The 19369-nt window shown below is 40.7% G+C and overlaps 1 protein-coding gene across 1 annotated transcript; it reads right to left on the bottom strand.

Annotated features, from left to right (window-relative positions):
- Window positions 1-11636: 11636 nt before the first annotated feature.
- On the bottom strand, window positions 11637-14977 carry LOC123258331 (uncharacterized protein K02A2.6-like). Its single transcript, XM_044718196.1, has 2 exons — window positions 14888-14977; window positions 11637-14816 (listed from the first exon to the last, which is right to left on the bottom strand). Exons 1-2 carry the CDS (start codon window positions 14975-14977, stop codon window positions 11637-11639), a joined length of 3270 nt encoding a protein of 1089 aa, XP_044574131.1.
- Between the last annotated feature and the right edge of the window lie 4392 nt (window positions 14978-19369).

Genomic DNA, 19369 nt, shown 5'->3' with positions numbered 1-19369 from the left:
AAAAAGGGAATAACATTTATGAATCAGGGAACTAATCCCCGTGGATCTGCGTCAGAGGATCCTTAATAGTCCTTAGATTTAATTTTGGACCCATTTTTGGGACAGACCATGAAAGTACCCTTTAAAAAGGTGAGGTCAACGCTTTTCTCGCACTTTATGGCCAATAACTGAAATATTTTGCATCCGATTTAAAAAGGGAATACCATTTATGAATCAGGGAATTAAGCCCCATCGATCTGCGTCAAAGGATCTTTAAAAGTCTCAAAAATTTAATATTTGCGCCTTTTGTTGGGTCATATCATGAGAGTACACCTTGGAAAAGTGCGGTCAACGCTTTTCTTGCACTTTTTGGCCAATAACTAAAATATTTTGCATCCGATTTAAAAAAAGGAATACCATTTATGAATCAGGGATCTTATAATCGTGGATCTGCGTCAGAGGATCCTTAAAAGTCCTAAGATTAAATTTTGGCCCCATTTTTGGGTCAAATCATGAAAGTACCCCTTGGAAAAGTGCGGTCAACGCTTTTCTCGCACTTTTTGGCCAATAACTGAAATATTTTGCATCCGATTTAAAAAAGGAATACCATTTATGAATCAGGCAACTAATCCCCGCGGATCTGCGTCAGAGGATCCTTAATAGTCCTTAGATTTTATTTCGGACCCATTTTTGGGACAGATCATGAAAGTACCCTTTGGAAAGGTGCGGTCAACGCTTTTCTCTCACTTTTTGGCCAATTATTGAAATAGTTTGCATCCGATTCAAAAAACGAATACCAATTATAAATCAGGGAACTAATCCCCATCGATCTGCGTCAACGGATCCTTAAAAGTCTGAAAAATTTAATATTTGCGCCTTTTTTTTTGGGTCATATCATGAAAGTACACCTTGGAAAAGTGCGGTCAACGCTTTACTTGCACTTTATGGCCAATAACTGAAATATTTTGCATCCGATTTAAAAAAGGAATATCATTTATGAATCAGGGAACTAATCCCCGTGGATCTGCGTCAGAGGATCCTTAATAGTCCTTAGATTTAATTTTGGACCCATTTTTGGGCCAGATCATGAAAGTACCCTTTGGAAAGGTGCGGTCAACGCTTTTCTCCCACTTTTTGGCCAATTACTGAAATAGTTTGCATCCGATTCAAAAAACGAATACCAATTATAAATCAGGGAACTAATCCCCATCGATCTGCGTCAAAGGATCTTTAAAAGTCTCAAAAATTTAATATTTGCGCCTTTTTTTGGGTCATATCATGAGAGTACACCTTGGAAAAGTGCGGTCAACGCTTTTCTTGCACTTTTTGGCCAATAACTAAAATATTTTGCATCCGATTTAAAAGAGGAATACCATTTATGAATCAGGGATCTTATAATCGTGGATCTGCTTCAGAGGATCTTTAAAAGTCCTAAGATTTAATTTTGGCCCCATTTTTGGGTCAAATCATGAAAGTACCCCTTGGAAAAGTGCGGTCAACGCTTTTCTCGCACTTTTTGGCCAATAACTGAAATATTTTGCATCCGATTTAAAAAAGGAATACCATTTATGAATCAGGACACTAATCCCCGCGGATCTGCGTCAGAGGATCCTTAATAGTCCTTAGATTTTATTTCGGACCCATTTTTGGGACAGATCATGAAAGTACCCTTTGGAAAGGTGCGGTCAACGCTTTTCTCCCACTTTTTGGCCAATTACTGAAATAGTTTGCATCCGATTCAAAAAACGAATACCAATTATAAATCAGGGAACTAATCCCCATCGATCTGCGTCAACGGATCCTTAAAAGTCTCAAAAATTTAATATTTGCGCCTTTTTTTTTGGGTCATATCATGAAAGTACACCTTGGAAAAGTGCGGTCAACGCTTTACTTGCACTTTATGGCCAATAACTGAAATATTTTGCATCCGATTTAAAAAAGGAATACCATTTATGAATCAGGGAACTAATCCCCGTGGATCTGCGTCAGAGGATCCTTAATAGTCCTTAGATTTAATTTTGGACCCATTTTTGGGCCAGATCATGAAAGTACACCTTGGAAAAGTGCGGTCAACGCTTTTCTTGCACTTTTTGGCCACGAACTGAAGTATTTTGCATCCCATTTAAAAGAGGAATACCATTTATGAATCAGGGAACTTATAATCGTGGATCTGCGTCAGAGGATCCTTCAAAGTCCGAAGATTTAATTTTGGCCCCATTTTTGGGTCAAATCATGAAAGTACCCCTTGGAAAAGTGCGGTCAACGCTTTTCTCGCACTTTTTGGCCAATAACTGAAATATTTTGCATCCGATTTAAAAAAGGAATATCATTTATGAATCAGGGAACTATTCCCCGTGGATCTGCGTCAAACGATCTTTAAAAGTCCTTAGATTTAATTTTGGACCCATTTTTGGGCCAGATCATGAAAGTACCCTTTGGAAAGGTGCGGTCAACGCTTTTCTCCCACTTTTGGGCCAATTACTAAAATAGTTTGCATCCGATTCAAAAAACGAATACCAATTATAAATCAGGGAACTAATCCCCATCGATCTGCGTCAACGGATTCTTAAAAGTCTCAGAAATTTAATATTTGCGCCTTTTTTTTGGGTCATATCATGAGAGTATTCCTTGGAAAAGTGCGGTCAACGCTTTTCTTGCACTTTTTGGCCAATAACTAAAATATTTTGCATCCGATTTAAAAAAGGAATACCATTTATGAATCAGGAAACTAATCCCCGCGGATCTGCGTCAGAGGATCCTTAATAGTCCTTAGATTTAATTTTGGACCCATTTTTGGGACAGATCATGAAAGTACCCTTTGGAAAGGTGCGGTCAACGCTTTTCTTGCACTTTTTGGCCAATTACTGAAATAGTTTGCATCCGATTCAAAAAACGAATACCAATTATAAATCAGGGAACTAATCCCCATCGATCTGCGTCAACGGATCCTTAAAAGTCTCAAAAATTTAATATTTGCGCCTTTTTTTTTGGGTCATATCATGAAAGTACACCTTGGAAAAGTGCGGTCAACGCTTTACTTGCACTTTATGGCCAATAACTGAAATATTTTGCATCCGTTTTAAAAAAGGAATACCATTTATGAATCAGGAAACTAATCCCCGTGGATCTGCGTCAGAGGATCCTTAATAGTCCTTAGATTTAATTTTGGACCCATTTTTGGGACAGACCATGAAAGTACCCTTTAAAAAGGTGAGGTCAACGCTTTTCTCGCACTTTATGGCCAATAACTGAAATATTTTGCATCCGATTTAAAAAGGGAATACCATTTATGAATCAGGGAATTAAGCCCCATCGATCTGCGTCAAAGGATCTTTAAAAGTCTCAAAAATTTAATATTTGCGCCTTTTGTTGGGTCATATCATGAGAGTACACCTTGGAAAAGTGCGGTCAACGCTTTTCTTGCACTTTTTGGCCAATAACTAAAATATTTTGCATCCGATTTAAAAGAGGAATACCATTTATGAATCAGGGAACTAAGCCTCATCGATCTGCGTCAAAGGATCTTTGAAAGTCTCAAAAATTTAATATTTGCTCCTTTTGTTGGGTCATATCATGAGAGTACACCTTGGAAAAGTGCGGTCAACGCTTTTCTTGCACTTTTTGGCCAATAACTGAAGTATTTTGCATCCGATTTAAAAGAGGAATACCATTTATGAATCAGGGAAGTAATCCCCGTGAATCTGCTTCAGAGGATCCTTAAAAGTCCTAAAATCTAATTTTGGCGCTATTTTTGGGTCAAATCATGAAAGTACTCCTTGGAAAAGTGCGGTCAACGCTTTTCTCGCACTTTTTGGCCAATAACTGAAATATTTTGCATCCGATTTAAAAAAGGAATACCATTTATGAATCAGGAAACTAATCCCCGTGGATCTGCGTCAGAGGATCCTTAATAGTCCTTAGATTTAATTTTGGACCCATTTTTGGGACAGACCATGAAAGTACCCTTTAAAAAGGTGAGGTCAACGCTTTTCTCGCACTTTATGGCCAATAACTGAAATATTTTGCATCCGATTTAAAAAGGGAATACCATTTATGAATCAGGGAATTAAGCCCCATCGATCTGCGTCAAAGGATCTTTAAAAGTCTCAAAAATTTAATATTTGCGCCTTTTGTTGGGTCATATCATGAGAGTACACCTTGGAAAAGTGCGGTCAACGCTTTTCTTGCACTTTTTGGCCAATAACTAAAATATTTTGCATCCGATTTAAAAGAGGAATACCATTTATGAATCAGGGAACTAAGCCTCATCGATCTGCGTCAAAGGATCTTTGAAAGTCTCAAAAATTTAATATTTGCTCCTTTTGTTGGGTCATATCATGAGAGTACACCTTGGAAAAGTGCGGTCAACGCTTTTCTTGCACTTTTTGGCCAATAACTGAAGTATTTTGCATCCGATTTAAAAGAGGAATACCATTTATGAATCAGGGAAGTAATCCCCGTGAATCTGCTTCAGAGGATCCTTAAAAGTCCTAAAATCTAATTTTGGCGCTATTTTTGGGTCAAATCATGAAAGTACTCCTTGGAAAAGTGCGGTCAACGCTTTTCTCGCACTTTTTGGCCAATAACTGAAATATTTTGCATCCGATTTAAAAAAGGAATACCATTTATGAATCAGGAAACTAATCCCCGTGGATCTGCGTCAGAGGATCCTTAATAGTCCTTAGATTTAATTTTGGACCCATTTTTGGGACAGACCATGAAAGTACCCTTTAAAAAGGTGAGGTCAACGCTTTTCTCGCACTTTATGGCCAATAACTGAAATATTTTGCATCCGATTTAAAAAGGGAATACCATTTATGAATCAGGGAATTAAGCCCCATCGATCTGCGTCAAAGGATCTTTAAAAGTCTCAAAAATTTAATATTTGCGCCTTTTGTTGGGTCATATCATGAGAGTACACCTTGGAAAAGTGCGGTCAACGCTTTTCTTGCACTTTTTGGCCAATAACTAAAATATTTTGCATCCGATTTAAAAGAGGAATACCATTTATGAATCAGGGAACTTCCCCATCGATCTGCGTCAACGGATCCTTAAAAGTCTCAAAAATTTAATATTTGCGCCTTTTTTTTGGGTCATATCATGAGAGTACACCTTGGAAAAGTGCGGTCAACGCTTTTCTTGCACTTTTTGGCCAATAACTGAAGTATTTTGCATCCGATTTAAAAGAGGAATACCATTTATGAATCAGGGAAGTAATCCCCGTGAATCTGCTTCAGAGGATCCTTAAAAGTCCTAAAATCTAATTTTGGCGCTATTTTTGGGTCAAATCATGAAAGTACTCCTTGGAAAAGTGCGGTCAACGCTTTTCTCGCACTTTTTGGCCAATAACTGAAATATTTTGCATCCGATTTAAAAAAGGAATACCATTTATGAATCAGGGAACTAATCCCCGCGGATCTGCGTCAGAGGATCCTTAATAGTCCTTAGATTTAATTTTGGACCCATTTTTGGGACAGACCATGAAAGTACCCTTTAAAAAGGTGAGGTCAACGCTTTTCTCGCACTTTATGGCCAATAACTGAAATATTTTGCATCCGATTTAAAAAGGGAATACCATTTATGAATCAGGGAATTAAGCCCCATCGATCTGCGTCAAAGGATCTTTAAAAGTCTCAAAAATTTAATATTTGCGCCTTTTGTTGGGTCATATCATGAGAGTACACCTTGGAAAAGTGCGGTCAACGCTTTTCTTGCACTTTTTGGCCAATAACTAAAATATTTTGCATCCGATTTAAAAGAGGAATACCATTTATGAATCAGGGAACTAAGCCTCATCGATCTGCGTCAAAGGATCTTTGAAAGTCTCAAAAATTTAATATTTGCTCCTTTTGTTGGGTCATATCATGAGAGTACACCTTGGAAAAGTGCGGTCAACGCTTTTCTTGCACTTTATGGCCAATAACTGAAATATTTTGCATCCGATTTAAAAAAGGAATACCATTTATGAATCGGGGAACTAATCCCCGTGGATCTGCGTCGGAGGATCCTTAATAGTCCTAAGATTTAATTTTGGACCCATTTTTGGGCCAGATCATGAAAGTACCCTTTGGAAAGGTGCGGTCAACGCTTTTCTCCCACTTTTTGGCCAATTACTGAAATATTTTGCATCCGATTCAAAAAACGAATACCAATTATAAATTAGAGAACTAATCCCCATCGATCTGTGTCAAAGGATCCTTAAAAGTCTCAAAAATTTAATATTTGCCCCTTTTTTTTGGGTCATATCATGGGAGTACACCTTGGAAAAGTGCGGTCAACGCTTTTCTCCGATTTGCATCCGATTTAAAAAGGGAATACCATTTTTGAATCAGGGAACTAATCCCCATCGATCTGCGTCAAAGGATCTTTAAAAGTCTCAAAAATTTAATATTTGCGCCTTTTTTTTTTGGGTCATATCATGAGAGTACACCTTGGAAAAGTACGGTCAACGCTTTTCTTGCACATTTTGGCCAATAACTAAAATATTTTGCATCCGATTTAAAAGAGGAATACCATTTATGAAACAGGGAACTTATAATCGTGGATCTGCGTCAGAGGATCCTTAAAAGTCCTTAGATTTAATTTTGGCTCCATTTTTGGGTCAAATCATGAAAGTACCCCTTGGAAAAGTGCGGTCAACGCTTTTCTCGCACTTTTTGGCCAATAACTGAAATATTTTGCATCCGATTTAAAAAAGGAATACCATTTATGAATCAGGGAACTAATCCCCGCGGATCTGCGTCAGAGGATCCTTAATAGTCCTAAGATTTAATGTTGGACCCATTTTTGGGCCAGATCATGAAAGTACCCTTTGGAAAGGTGCGGTCAACGCTTTTCTCCCACTGTTTGGCCAATTACTGAAATAGTTTTCATCGGATTCAAAAAACGAATAACAATTATATATCAGGGAACTTCCCCATCGATCTGCGTCAACGGATCCTTAAAAGTCTCAAAAATTTAATATTTGCGCCTTTTTTTTGGGTCATATCATGAGAGTACACCTTGGAAAAGTGCGGTCAACGCTTTTCTCGCACTTTATGGCCAATAACTGAAATATTTTGCATCCGATTTAAAAAGGGAATACCATTTATGAATCAGGGAACTAAGCCTCATCGATCTGCGTCAAAGGATCTTTGAAAGTCTCAAAAATTTAATATTTGCTCCTTTTGTTGGGTCATATCAGGAGAGTACACCTTGGAAAAGTGCGGTCAACGCTTTTCTTGCACTTTTTGGCCAATAACTAAAATATTTTGCATCCGATTTAATAAAGGAATACCATTTATGAATCAGGGAACTAATCCCCGCGGATCTGCGTCAGAGGATCCTTAATAGTCCTAAGATTTAATTTTGGACCCATTTTTGGGCCAGATCATGAAAGTACCCTTTGGAAAGGTGCGGTCAACGCTTTTCTCCCACTGTTTGGCCAATTACTGAAATAGTTTGCATCGGATTCAAAAAACGAATACCAATTATAAATCAGGGAACTAATCCCCATCGATCTGCGTCAACGGATCCTTAAAAGTCTCAAAAATTTAATATTTGCACCTTTTTTTTGGGTCATATCATGAGAGTACACCTTGGAAAAGTGCGTTTTTATCGAGATTATTTTATCTCGTCGCGAAAAACGAAAGGAAAAAATTGGTGGCTGTAGAAATAATTAAATTGCGAAAAAAACGACCGAAAACAAAAATGCGTGCACTCTTCGACGTTATAAATTCGGTTATATTCATATTAACAAAACCTTAAGCCTAGCTTATCTAGTGCGGCGAAGCGGGGCGAATTCATGGGAGAGCGCAAGTGAGAGCTTCACTTGCGCTCCCGCTCCGCCCTAAACTAACTTATACTAGACTTCATAAAATTCTACTTATTATCTACATCTAATTATACACCGGCCCCGTTGAAGGCCTTCCTTAGGCTTCAACTATTGGCAGCCTTGCCAGCTTGTGGACTGCTCTCCGAAACAATGCTCCTCTACTCGTCCTGACGTCGGCGACCCTGACCCTTCCGTCCGCGCCGGCGTGAGTCTCGACGACCCTGGCGGTGATCCACTGCTGGGGCGGCTGGTCGTCCTCGGCGACCAGGACCAGATCGCCCTTCCTGGCGTCCTCCTGCTCCCGCTGCCACTGCGACCGCGCCTGTAGGCCCAAGACGTACTCCCGGGACCAACGCTGCCAAAACATTTGCTTGATTGACGAGACAAGCCGCCATCGCCGCAAGCACGTTAGACCCTGCTGGTCCGGGGTCCGCGGTGCTGGTGGGGCGATGAGCGGCCCGCCTGTCAACAGGTGCCCGGGAGTCAGCGCCTCGCCGTCGCTTGGGTCCTGACTGAGGGCGCCCAGGGGCCTCGAGTTCAGGACGGCCTCGACTCCAACGAGGACGGTCTGCAGCTCCTCTGCGGTCAACTTCGCGCTGCCCACCGCTCGTAGGAGTAGGTTCTTTGCAGACTTCACACCTGCCTCCCATAGTCCGCCCATGTGCGGAGCCCGCGGCGGTATGAACGCAAATACGCATCCTTTTTTTGATGCGTATTGCCGCAGCTCGTCCGCTTCGCTCTCGATCTGGTGCCGCAGTGCCGCGAAGTGGCGACTCGCTCCGACGAAGTTCGTCGCGTTGTCGCAGTGCACGGTCTGCGGACATCCTCGGCGCCCAACGAACCTTTGAAAAGCCAATAGAAAGGAATCAGTTGACAGATCGGAAACTACTTCTAAATGTACAGCTTTAGACGAAAAACAAACAAACAGGGCAATGTAGGACTTGTATGGTGGCCTACCACGAATTTTCAAGGTCGTCTCAATAGGGCCACAGAAATCCACGCCACATATGGAAAATGGGCGGAGAGCACGAACTCGATCTAAGGGTAAATCTCCCATGATTTGAGTCATCAGATGAGGCTTGCATTTAAAACAGCGTATGCATGACCGCACTATCTGACTGCAGACTTCCTGCGCGTTTACTATCCAAACGCGCTGTCGCAAGAGACTCACTAGTGCTCGTGGACCCACATGAAAATTCGACTCGTGCAAGTATCGGACGTAGCTCTGAACAAATTGAGAGCGCTTCGTCAACAATACTGGAAACTTGGCATCGTACGAAATAGGAGCATTAGCTAGTCGCCCCCCGACCCGCAACAACGAAAAGGTAAGCCCAGCCTGAGAGGTTTCATGAACAAACGGACTTAGCTTCTGTAGGCTTGGGCTAACAACAAGATTTTTTCTAACATTTTTAATTTCCTCTTGATACTCGTGCTCTTGGACTATCTGGACAATTTTATTAAACGCGTCTCGATATTCGACAGGGGAAGGTACATTATCAGAAGGAACTACTAATTTTTTACATTTCTTTATAAAGCGGACCATGTAAACGAACACTCGCAGCAGTTTTAAGTGAGAGGAAAATCCTTCTATCACTTCCAACAAATATGAGGTAGAGACCATTGCAGTCAGTCCGACCGCACTCTTCTTTGCTTCCATCTGCAAAATCTCTGGTGACGGATCAAACCGAGGGCTCGTTGGCCACTTATCTTCCGGCTCCGTTAAAAACGATGGACCTGTGAACCAAATTGATTCTATCGTTTCCTTTACGTCTCCACCTCTTGATACAATATCTGCCGGGTTCTGTTTAGTTGGTACATGCCGCCACGTGCTATCCTCTGACCACTCTTGAATCTCAGCAACTCTATTTGATACGAACGTTGACAACGACGATGGATGGGAACGAATCCAATGAAGACAAACTTCCGAATCTGACCAATATACACTTCGTTCGATCGGTGCTTTGATAAGAGGTTTTATTTTGCGACAGAGGTCCGCGAGAAGGTGAGCGGCACATAACTCAAGACGGGGGAGCGTCTTTGTCTTGAGCGGCGCTACTTTCGACTTTGCTGTCAACAATGAGACTTTACTACCTTCTGCAGATTTGCAACGGATATAGACGCAGGCTCCATAGGCTCTCATCGATGCGTCAGAAAAGGCATGAATTTCAATTGGTGACATTGGCTCACTCATCACAAATCTCGGTATTGAGATCTCTTCTAACTGTGACAAGGCAAGCTGAATCTTGTTCCATGCGGTTTCCAAGTGCAGTGGAATGGACTCATCCCAATCTAGCTTATTGAGCCAAAGTTCCTGTAACAGGATCTTTCCTTTAATAAGGATCGGCCTTAATAAGCCAAGAGGGTCGAAAAGCTTTGACGTCACCGAAAGAATATTCCGCTTAGTCGCCCTTTGACCCATGACTGACATATCAATTTCGAATTTAAATACATCATCTTTAGGAACCCAAACGATTCCTAATGTTTTTGTCAGCTCTGAGTCCGAAAGTGTTATTGGCTTAACCGTGCTCTCGGATGCAGTAACTTCAGGCGAGTTTGAAAACCACTTGCTCAATTCAAACCCAGCGTTTTGAAGAACCTGAGTTAATTCAGACTTAATTGTCTTTAGCTCCTCCACGCAACCAGCACCCGTTAACATGTCGTCGACGTAAAAGTCAGACCCAATAACTTTAGCAGCTCGAGGGAATGTATTTTTCGCGGATTCACTCAACCTCTTCAAACACCTTATGGCCAGGAATGGGGCTGGTGCAGTGCCATACGTAACGGTGTTGAGCTTGCACAATTTCAAGGACTCTGACGGGTCTTTTCTCCACACTATCAACTGGTATCGTCGATCTGCTTCATTTACCATCACTTGACGATACATCTTTTTTATGTCGGCTACCAGAGCGAATTTGTTTAGCCGAAATCTAAGAAGAGTTGAGTAAAGCTCTTCCTGAATTGTTGGACCCACCATCAACAACTCATTTAAACACTTTTGTGTGGATGTCTTGCAGGACGCATCGAAAACGACTCTAAGTTTGGTCGTTGTACTTTGCGGCCGCAAGACACACTGGTGGGGTATGACGTAGTGTGGAGAAGCAAGAACGTCATTGCTTGCAGGGGACATATGGCCTAGGGATTCGTATTCTTCCATAAATTCCAAATACATTTTCTTTAAGTTCGGATCTCGAGATAATCTTCTCTCGAGCGACAGGAATCGTCGTTTGGCTATCTCGAATGAATTGCCCAAAACGCTTGGATCCGACTTAAATGGAAGTTTAACTTCAAATCGACCTGAAGGCAGTATTCTTGTAGTCTTCCGATAATGTTCCTCACATAGCTCTTGTTCTGGCGACAACATCTTTTTAGAAGAAGGAACTTCTTCCAACGACCAGAATTTTTTCAAGTTTTTGTCTATTGACTCTAATACTTCCTCTTGGCAATTCAGACTAGAGACTGGCTGTGGAGGAGTTGAGGAATTTGCCAGATATTTTCCCGACACTATCCACCCAAGGAGAGTTTTTTGAAGGATGGGATGGTTCGGACCTTGTTTTATTTGGCCAACGGACAACAATTCGAAAAATGACTCAGCTCCAATTAGCATATCTATCCGCTGAGGTTTGTAGAAATATGGGTCTGCTAACGGCAAGTTCTTTGGTAGGGTCCTGTAACACCGCACCGCTTCCATTAGTTTACACGCACAATTAGGCTTTTTACAATGTTCTTTATTTGCACTCTCTGATCGCCACGAGTGCCAACTTAAAACTAAACTCGATACAACTAAGAATAGAGAGAGAGTCATAGAGAGGAGAGCGCCGATCTCTTGAAAGATATTAATGCTGGCTTAGCATCTCGCTGCCGGTTCCCACATCCCTTCCTTCCTCACGAGCTTCAGTTTTAATCCCTCCGGGTTAGATTCGTCCTTCCTTCCAGGGGTTTGCTGCTTGGTTGGTACTGAAACTGAAACCTGGTCCGCAGCAGGATCTGTCACGGAGTTCGTATCGATGTCCTCGGGTGATTCTTTTGCTTTGGGGACCTTCTTAAGGTGACTAACGTTCCTCATCAGCGTTCTGCCTTCCCCTACTACTTGAACTAGATCACCTGTCCTTTTCACCACCTCATATTCTGTGGTGTCGAAGTTAGGTGTTAGTTTGTGTGGAAAAACTACATTCTTAAGGACCACTTTGTCTCCAACGTTTACGTTTACTTCCTTTGCTCCCCTTCTTTTGTCTGCCATTTCCCTACCTTTCTCTTTATTTACGCAATCTCTATCCTTTTCTGCTGAATCGGCAAACTCTCCTACTAAATCCTGTATACCCGGGATCTTATCGCGAATAATTCGGTTGAACATTAATTCTGTTGGAGGCGCCCCTGTCGTCCCATGAGGCGTGACATTGTACATGAGTGCAAAAGTTCGGACTTCATCTTTAAGGTCCTTTTTGTGCATATGGGCTATCTTAATACGCTTGACTAGGGCTTTATTCATATTTTCTACTTCGCCATTTGCCTGTGGCCAATAAGGTGGTGTTGTGATTTGCTCAATGCCGCATGATTTGCAATAGTTCCGAAATTCCCCGCTTACGTACTGCCTACCATTATCAGTCCGTAACGCTTTTGGATAACCCAGTCTACTAAAAATGTCCTTACAAGCTTCAATAATTGATTGTGATGTTATTGAGCGCAGAAACTTAAACTCCATGTACCTAGAGTAATAGTCTATTAGAACTAATATGTATTCATTATTGGGAAGTGGCCCTAGTAGATCCGTAGCGACTGACAGCCACGGCCCATTTGGAAACTCTGTTCTCTTCATTGGCGGTGGACTTATCGCCTGGGATACTAAGATGCAGTCTAGACAATCCTTCACAAATTTCTCAGTGTCCCTGCCAATTTGGGGCCACCATACCTTAGTTCGTAGTCGCCGCTTCATTGCCGATTCGCCCGGGTGGCCTTCATGGGCTAGCACCAACACCGTCCGCCTTAGTGTCGTGGGGATGACAATGCGCACTCCTCTCAGCATGATGGTTCCAATGTTTGTCAATTCATGTCGAAAAGGGTACAGTTTAATAGAAGTTGCAGGCTCCCATGAACCCTGTTGAAGGCACATCATTGCGTCGACGATTTCTTCATCCTTAGCGCTCTTTTCGGCAATTTCGGATATAGCTATTAGTGTGGGTGCGGCATTCTCAATAACCCGCAGTATGCTGTGTTCGCCTTTAATGTCATAAGAAATAGACGGTCCTCTTTCACACAAACGGGATAAACAATCAGCTATATTTTCCTTGCCCGTTTTATAGATTATTTTGAAATGGTATGCCTGAAGGCGTAGGAACCATCTCTCAATACGCGCTGGAGGTTTGGATGTAGGCTTAAAAATCGCTTCTAGTGGCTTATGGTCCGTCACCAGTTCGAACTTTAGGCCCATTAGGTAAAAATAGAACCTCTCCACTGCCCAGACCAAAGCCAAACTCTCTTTCTCAGTTTGAGAGTAGCGTTTCTCTACATCCGTTAGGCTACGACTAGCAAAAGCGATGATATTTGGGGTGAGGTCATTTTTAAATTGAAGTAGTACTGCTCCCAAAGCAACAGGACTTGCATCAGCTATCAGTCGAGTTTTATATTTAGGGTCAAAGTATGAGAGACTCGGAATCTTAGTTAACGCTAACTTTAACTTGTGGAACCCTTTTTCTTCAGCAGCTCCCCAAATAAACTTTTGATCCTTCTTTAACAACAAGCGTAACGGTTCCGTTAGATCCGCTAGGTCTGGAATAAACTTCCCAACGTACGTGACCAGCCCCAAGAAACTACGCGTTTCTTCTTTGTTTCTGGGAGCTCGAAACGAACCAATCGCCGATATTTTCTCAGGATCTACTTGAATTCCTTTGTCTGTCAAGATGTGACCCAGGAATTTTATCTTGTTCGTCTTCCAAACACACTTTTTGTTGTTTAAAAGTACATTGTATTTTCCAAAAATCTCGCGAACCATTCTGACCGCTTCATCGTGTTCTTTTTCATTTTTCCCAAAAATGATTATGTCGTCGATATAGTTCATGACGTTGGAGCATGGCGCCAAGAGCCCTTCGAGGCGTCGTTGAAAAATTTCTGGAGCTGCGTTTATGCCAAACATCAATCTTTTGTATCTGAACAATCCCCGATGTGTTATGAAGGTTGTTATTTGTCTACTTGACTCCTCTAGTTCTAATTGGTGGTACGCGTCTTTGAGATCCAACCGTGAAAACAACTTTGCATCCCTCAACCTGGTCATAAAAGTTTCGAAAGTAGGTAACGGGTAATTCTCCCTGCGGATCGCCCGATTTGCCTGTCTCATATCCAAGCACAGTCGGATTTCGCCGTTCTCTTTAAATGCTATCACTACGGGTGATATCCAAGAACTGGGGCCACTAACCGGTTCGATTATATCTAGCTTGCGCGCTTCTTCTAGCTTGGCGTTGACTTTATCTTGCAGCGCGACGGGAATGCGTCTCAAAGGTTGTTTCACTGGGTAAACATGTGGATCTATTGACAGTTTTACACTAATTCCCTTCCACTTGGGAAACGACGTGACTCCTTCAATGTGATTTACCGGTAACCCTACTCGCAGGACATTTAACTTAGTTGCCGTTTCCCGTCCAAGTAGTGATTGACGTCCCTTTCCTATTACGAAAAAGGAGGCAATCAGCTCTGACCCTGGCCTGATCCCTATTGGTGCCTCAAAAACACAAGTGACGTTTAAAATTGTGTCTGAGGCATATCCCTTAAATTGGTTTTGGGTCTCTGTGCGCACATTGAAAACAGTTGCTTTCCTCGACTGAAGATCCATCCAATCGTCCTGCGATATAAGTTTAAATCGAGATCCGGAATCGATTATCATGGCAACCTCTTCGCCTCCGATCCGGCATTTTATCCACTCTTCCTGTTCGTTGTCACTGCTTATTTTAAAACAGCTTTCTTGATCGGAATTTTTGTCCGATTGGTTCTCGTCTTTAATCCAGCGCACATTCCTGCGTTTTACGTTTTCATTGTTCTTTCGATCGTACGATTGCGGGTATGGACGTTTCAAAACCGTTCGGCATTTCCGGCCAAAATGGCCCATACGGGAGCATCGGTTACATTTACTAAGTCGTGCGGGACATGCAGGGCTATCCTCTTTATGACCCGACCGCCCACATCTACCACAATCGCCATTATTACTTTGTCGCGTTTTCCAGTCTGAGATTTTGTTAATAGTCTCCGGGACCGGCGTTGATAGCATTAACCGGGACTGCTTACTGATCTCTTCGTCGACCTGGCACGCTTCGATGACTTCCCCTAACGTATGTTCCTTGCCTAACAGCTTCTTCTTTAATTCCGAACTAGCCCAAGTATCAATGATCTTATCTTTCAAACATATTTCCTCCATTTCCGCTTTCGTTGAACCGAAACTACATTTCCGAATTTGTTGTCGCAGCCGTAAGATGAACTTGCCAAAATCCTCTCCTTCGTCAGGTGATATTTTCCTAAACAGGTGTCGCTCAAACGTCGAATTTTGTTTTGGTGAGAAGTATATTGTTAATTTATCGACTAGTGTGGCAAAAACATCATTATCGTCTTCTTCATCATATTCTACTATAGCCCCCGGAAGTGCATACGCAACCGTTTGCAATTGTATGCCCCCTAAATGCAGCAACTTCGTTCTCTTCCTTGTAGTGGACTTAATCTCATCCACCTCCAAATATATTTGGAAAGCTCGAAGCCAGTTCTCCCATTCTCTACGAAGAACGGACTTTTCCAAATTCTCACATAAAAAAGGTTTTATAATGTTTTCAGCCATCACAACTAATGCTGCACCTGAGAACAACGAGGACAAACAAATATTATTTATATATATTATTTATATTATTATATTATTATTATTTATATTATTTTTTTCTTTTTTTACATATATGCTTCTGTCGAGCCTATTCTATCTATTTATTTCCTGTGTATATATATCTCATTTTATATATACATATATCATATTTTCCTTTTTTTTTTTGTTTTTTTTTTTTTATTTGTTTGGGACTCTCCCTCTGACCACTGTCAGATAGTTTTTTTTTTGTTTTTGGGGCTCTCCCTCTGACCACTGTCAGATAGTGTTCTATTTCTCTCTTTACTTTTTTTCCAGTTTGGGCGCTCTCCCTCTGACCTTTGTCAGATAATTCTTTATTCGTTTCAACCTTATTCAACCTTTGCTGAATATTATCTCTTTCCTTGTTTTTTTTATTTCTTTTTTTTCCTCTTTTCTCAAGATTGTCCTTTAGCTTCGTTTAGCACTTCCTCGCCTTCCCCCTTGATTTCATTCTCTCAACCCAATGAAACCAAACGGAGGAGGCGGTGCAAAACTAACGGTTTCGTTTCACTGATTTTTTTTTTTTTTTTCTTTTCTTCTTTATTTTTTTTTCAAACGTGGTCGATTCTTGATCGATCTTGCCCAATTTTTATCGTGGTTATAATTAACTTTAACTGCTTTAATTTAAATTCCATTTAGTTTACCTCGTCGCCAATGTAACACCGCACCGCTTCCATTAGTTTACACGCACAATTAGGCTTTTTACAATGTTCTTTATTTGCACTCTCTGATCGCCACGAGTGCCAACTTAAAACTAAACTCGATACAACTAAGAATAGAGAGAGAGTCATAGAGAGGAGAGCGCCGATCTCTTGAAAGATATTAATGCTGGCTTAGCATCTCGCTGCCGGTTCCCACAGGTCCAATCTTTTACGTTCACTGACTGATCAGGGTGATAGCCTGAAATGGTTTTCAAAACCCAAAAGTCGAACGGAAACTCGCTACCATTGACTCTCGACTTCACCACGGTGTGTATCTTTTTCTTAACTTGTGAATTAGTTTGACCAATTCCAAGCAAGTTGATGCACGATTCTTCCCTACGGATCTGTAAGCGTTGAGCAAGATCTTCTGTAATAAAATTCATTTGTGACCCAGAGTCAAGTAATGCTCGGGCCAAGATGTGCTCACCATTTTTTGTGCGAACGCTTACGATCGACGTTGCTAACAAAACCCTTTCGACAGACGACGCATGCAAAGCATGTGAAGTAGAAGGGCCATCATTCGTTAACTCTGGAGGAGGATTTTGTGTGGGTGGTGGTAATGCTAAGCTATTTTCGGTCACTGTAAATCGGTGCAGAAGTTTATGGTGCGATCTTGAACAGATTTGGCACCTGGTCGCTTTACAATTTGCTACCGTGTGACCTTTTCGCAGACAATTCAAACATAGGGAGGCTGACTTAACAAACTCAAACCTTTGCATTACAGCAAGGCGAGCGAACGGACTACACTGGGCCAAAAAATTGTTGTTCGCGTTACAATAACTGCAAGCTGGTTTGGCGTTGGTAGAAGAACAAGCCAACGAAGTTCTATTTAGTTGCTTGCCGAACCCAGTTCTTTCTTGTTTTGGTTTGCCAGTCTCTTCAGCGGACAGATGCTGGTATCTACGATTTAGTATCTTTTCGAAATCGGACCACAGCGGCAATTCCTCATAATCCAGTGACTCTTCCCATTTTTGCTTGGTCACTGGATCCGCTCTACTCAAAACTAAATGAATAATCATTGAGTTTGCAATTTTAGTATCATCTCCTATGTATAATAGTGATCTATAAATGGATGATACAGTGTCGATGAGACCCCTCAACGACGACGCAGACGGCTGGGAAATTTTCGGAAGGCTGAACAGTTGACGTATTTGGTTCGCAAAGATGAGACATTCGTTATCATAAACTCTTTTTAAACTAGCGATAGCTTTGCCGTAATTACTCTCGGTGACCTGGAATGCCTTGACAGTTCCTAAGGCTTCACCAGAGAGGCAAGAAATTAAATGATTAAATTTCTCGATAACTGGAATGTTCACATCTTTGTCAACTAATGTCTCGAAAAGACTTATGAAATTTTTGAAATCCGAATAATTTCCACTGAATTTTGGCAATGCCAAACTAGGAAGTCGAGCTCGAGTTGGGGCTGCAGAAATTGCAGTAGCTGAACGGGAGTCTTCAGCTGAATTCAAGGCATTACATAAGGACATAATCCTTGCCTTCGTAGTTATTCCTAATTCTTCCAACTCGGCTCCGAAATCATCCATTTCATCTATTTGCTCGATCTGGTCTTGCAACTCATTTGCTTTAGAAATTGCCTCATCTAAAACCTGAAGCCTGCATTCTAGCTCGGTTTTGTTTAGAGGAAGTGATCCATCTTCCAAACGTTCCTCCAACCGGCGAATGCTTTTAACTTTGACATTTAATCTTTTTTTTTAAGTCAATAAGAGTCGTGGAATTAAGTTTTTGTTTAGTACTTTCCATTTTAAAAAAATTTGTTTTTTCAATACAACAACGAAAACGATGCAAATTTAAGATTTAATAATTTATTTAAAATTTTTTATTAATTTTAAAATATTAATATTAAAAATTTATTAAATTTTTTATTTATTAAATTTTTCTAAAATTTATTTAAAAATTTATTGAATTTAATTCAACAACAAGAAAATGCGAAAACGAAAATAATTAATTAATCTTATTTAAATATAATAAATAATTTATTAAATTTAACCAAATCTAAATTGATTAATTAATTGATAACGAATTATTGATAGTCGAGGCACAGAGTATCCAAAAAAATAGTTGGTCGCCAATGACACCGAAACCAATATGCTTGACCAAATTGTAGGGGAGCGCGTCACTTGGCAGACCGGTAAACTATACGCGCCAAAAAGTGCATATATGTACATACATACATACAGCAGCGGATAACGGTGGGAAACGAAAACGAGAATATTATCGCTGCATCTATTTGTATGTATGTAAACCAAATATATATGCACCTTTATTTTATCTGAAATAATTAAAATAATTTTTGGCTGCACTTTAGTATTTATTTGGAAGATTTGTAAATTCGAGAACGAGGGGTAGGGGGCGACAGTGATTGCAAATAATATAAATATTCTCTTTTTTATTTTATCCACAGGCAGTACATTTAGGTTAGCACATATATTTATAATTAAAATTTTAGAATTTTTATATATGTTGTTATTTATTTTTGCTCTACTATTTTTTCTACGTACGTATGCGCCAAGAATTGAAAGGAGGGTGCAATATTCCAGCACAAGACGGATTTTAATTTGTCTTATCTCAACTTTCAATTTTTTGCACAAATACCTGGGTTTCTGCTTTCGGATCCTTTAATCCTGCGGCCACTTTCCTTTCACAATTGATGCAGGTGCAGTGCATGGGGACGACGAATCCTTCCAGTAGCAGCTATGTAGAAGTTTGTTTCGCGACGCGGAGAATTCTTTAATTTGTGTTTTGAATTCACTGGCACAACCGTCGCGAGCAACTCTTTTTGTTTTTGAATATATGTATGTAAATATGTAATATATATATTATATATGTTATGTGTCACTGTCACTATTTTTTGTTGCTTTTTTATTTATTTAATTATACTACAGTCCACCCGGGGGCGCCAAAATGTTTATCGAGATTATTTTATCTCGTCGCGAAAAACGAAAGGAAAAAATTGGTGGCTGTAGAAATAATTAAATTGCGAAAAAAACG

Source organism: Drosophila ananassae, unplaced genomic scaffold (assembly GCF_017639315.1).
Source record: "Drosophila ananassae strain 14024-0371.13 unplaced genomic scaffold, ASM1763931v2 tig00000175, whole genome shotgun sequence".
Lineage (NCBI taxonomy): Eukaryota > Metazoa > Arthropoda > Insecta > Diptera > Drosophilidae > Drosophila > Drosophila ananassae.
This window is presented reverse-complemented; position numbering and strand designations above follow the sequence as displayed.

What these genes read in the sequence shown, in the direction of transcription:
- LOC123258331 (XM_044718196.1), bottom strand. Translation starts at nt 14,977, where the DNA reads ATGGCGATTGTGGTAGATGTGGGCGGTCGGGTCATAAAGAGGATAGCC. An exon ending in TAAATGTAACCGATGCTCCC is followed by an intron (nt 14,817 to 14,887) that starts GTATGGGCCATT and finishes TACGATCGAAAG; the next exon opens with AACAATGAAAACGTAAAACG.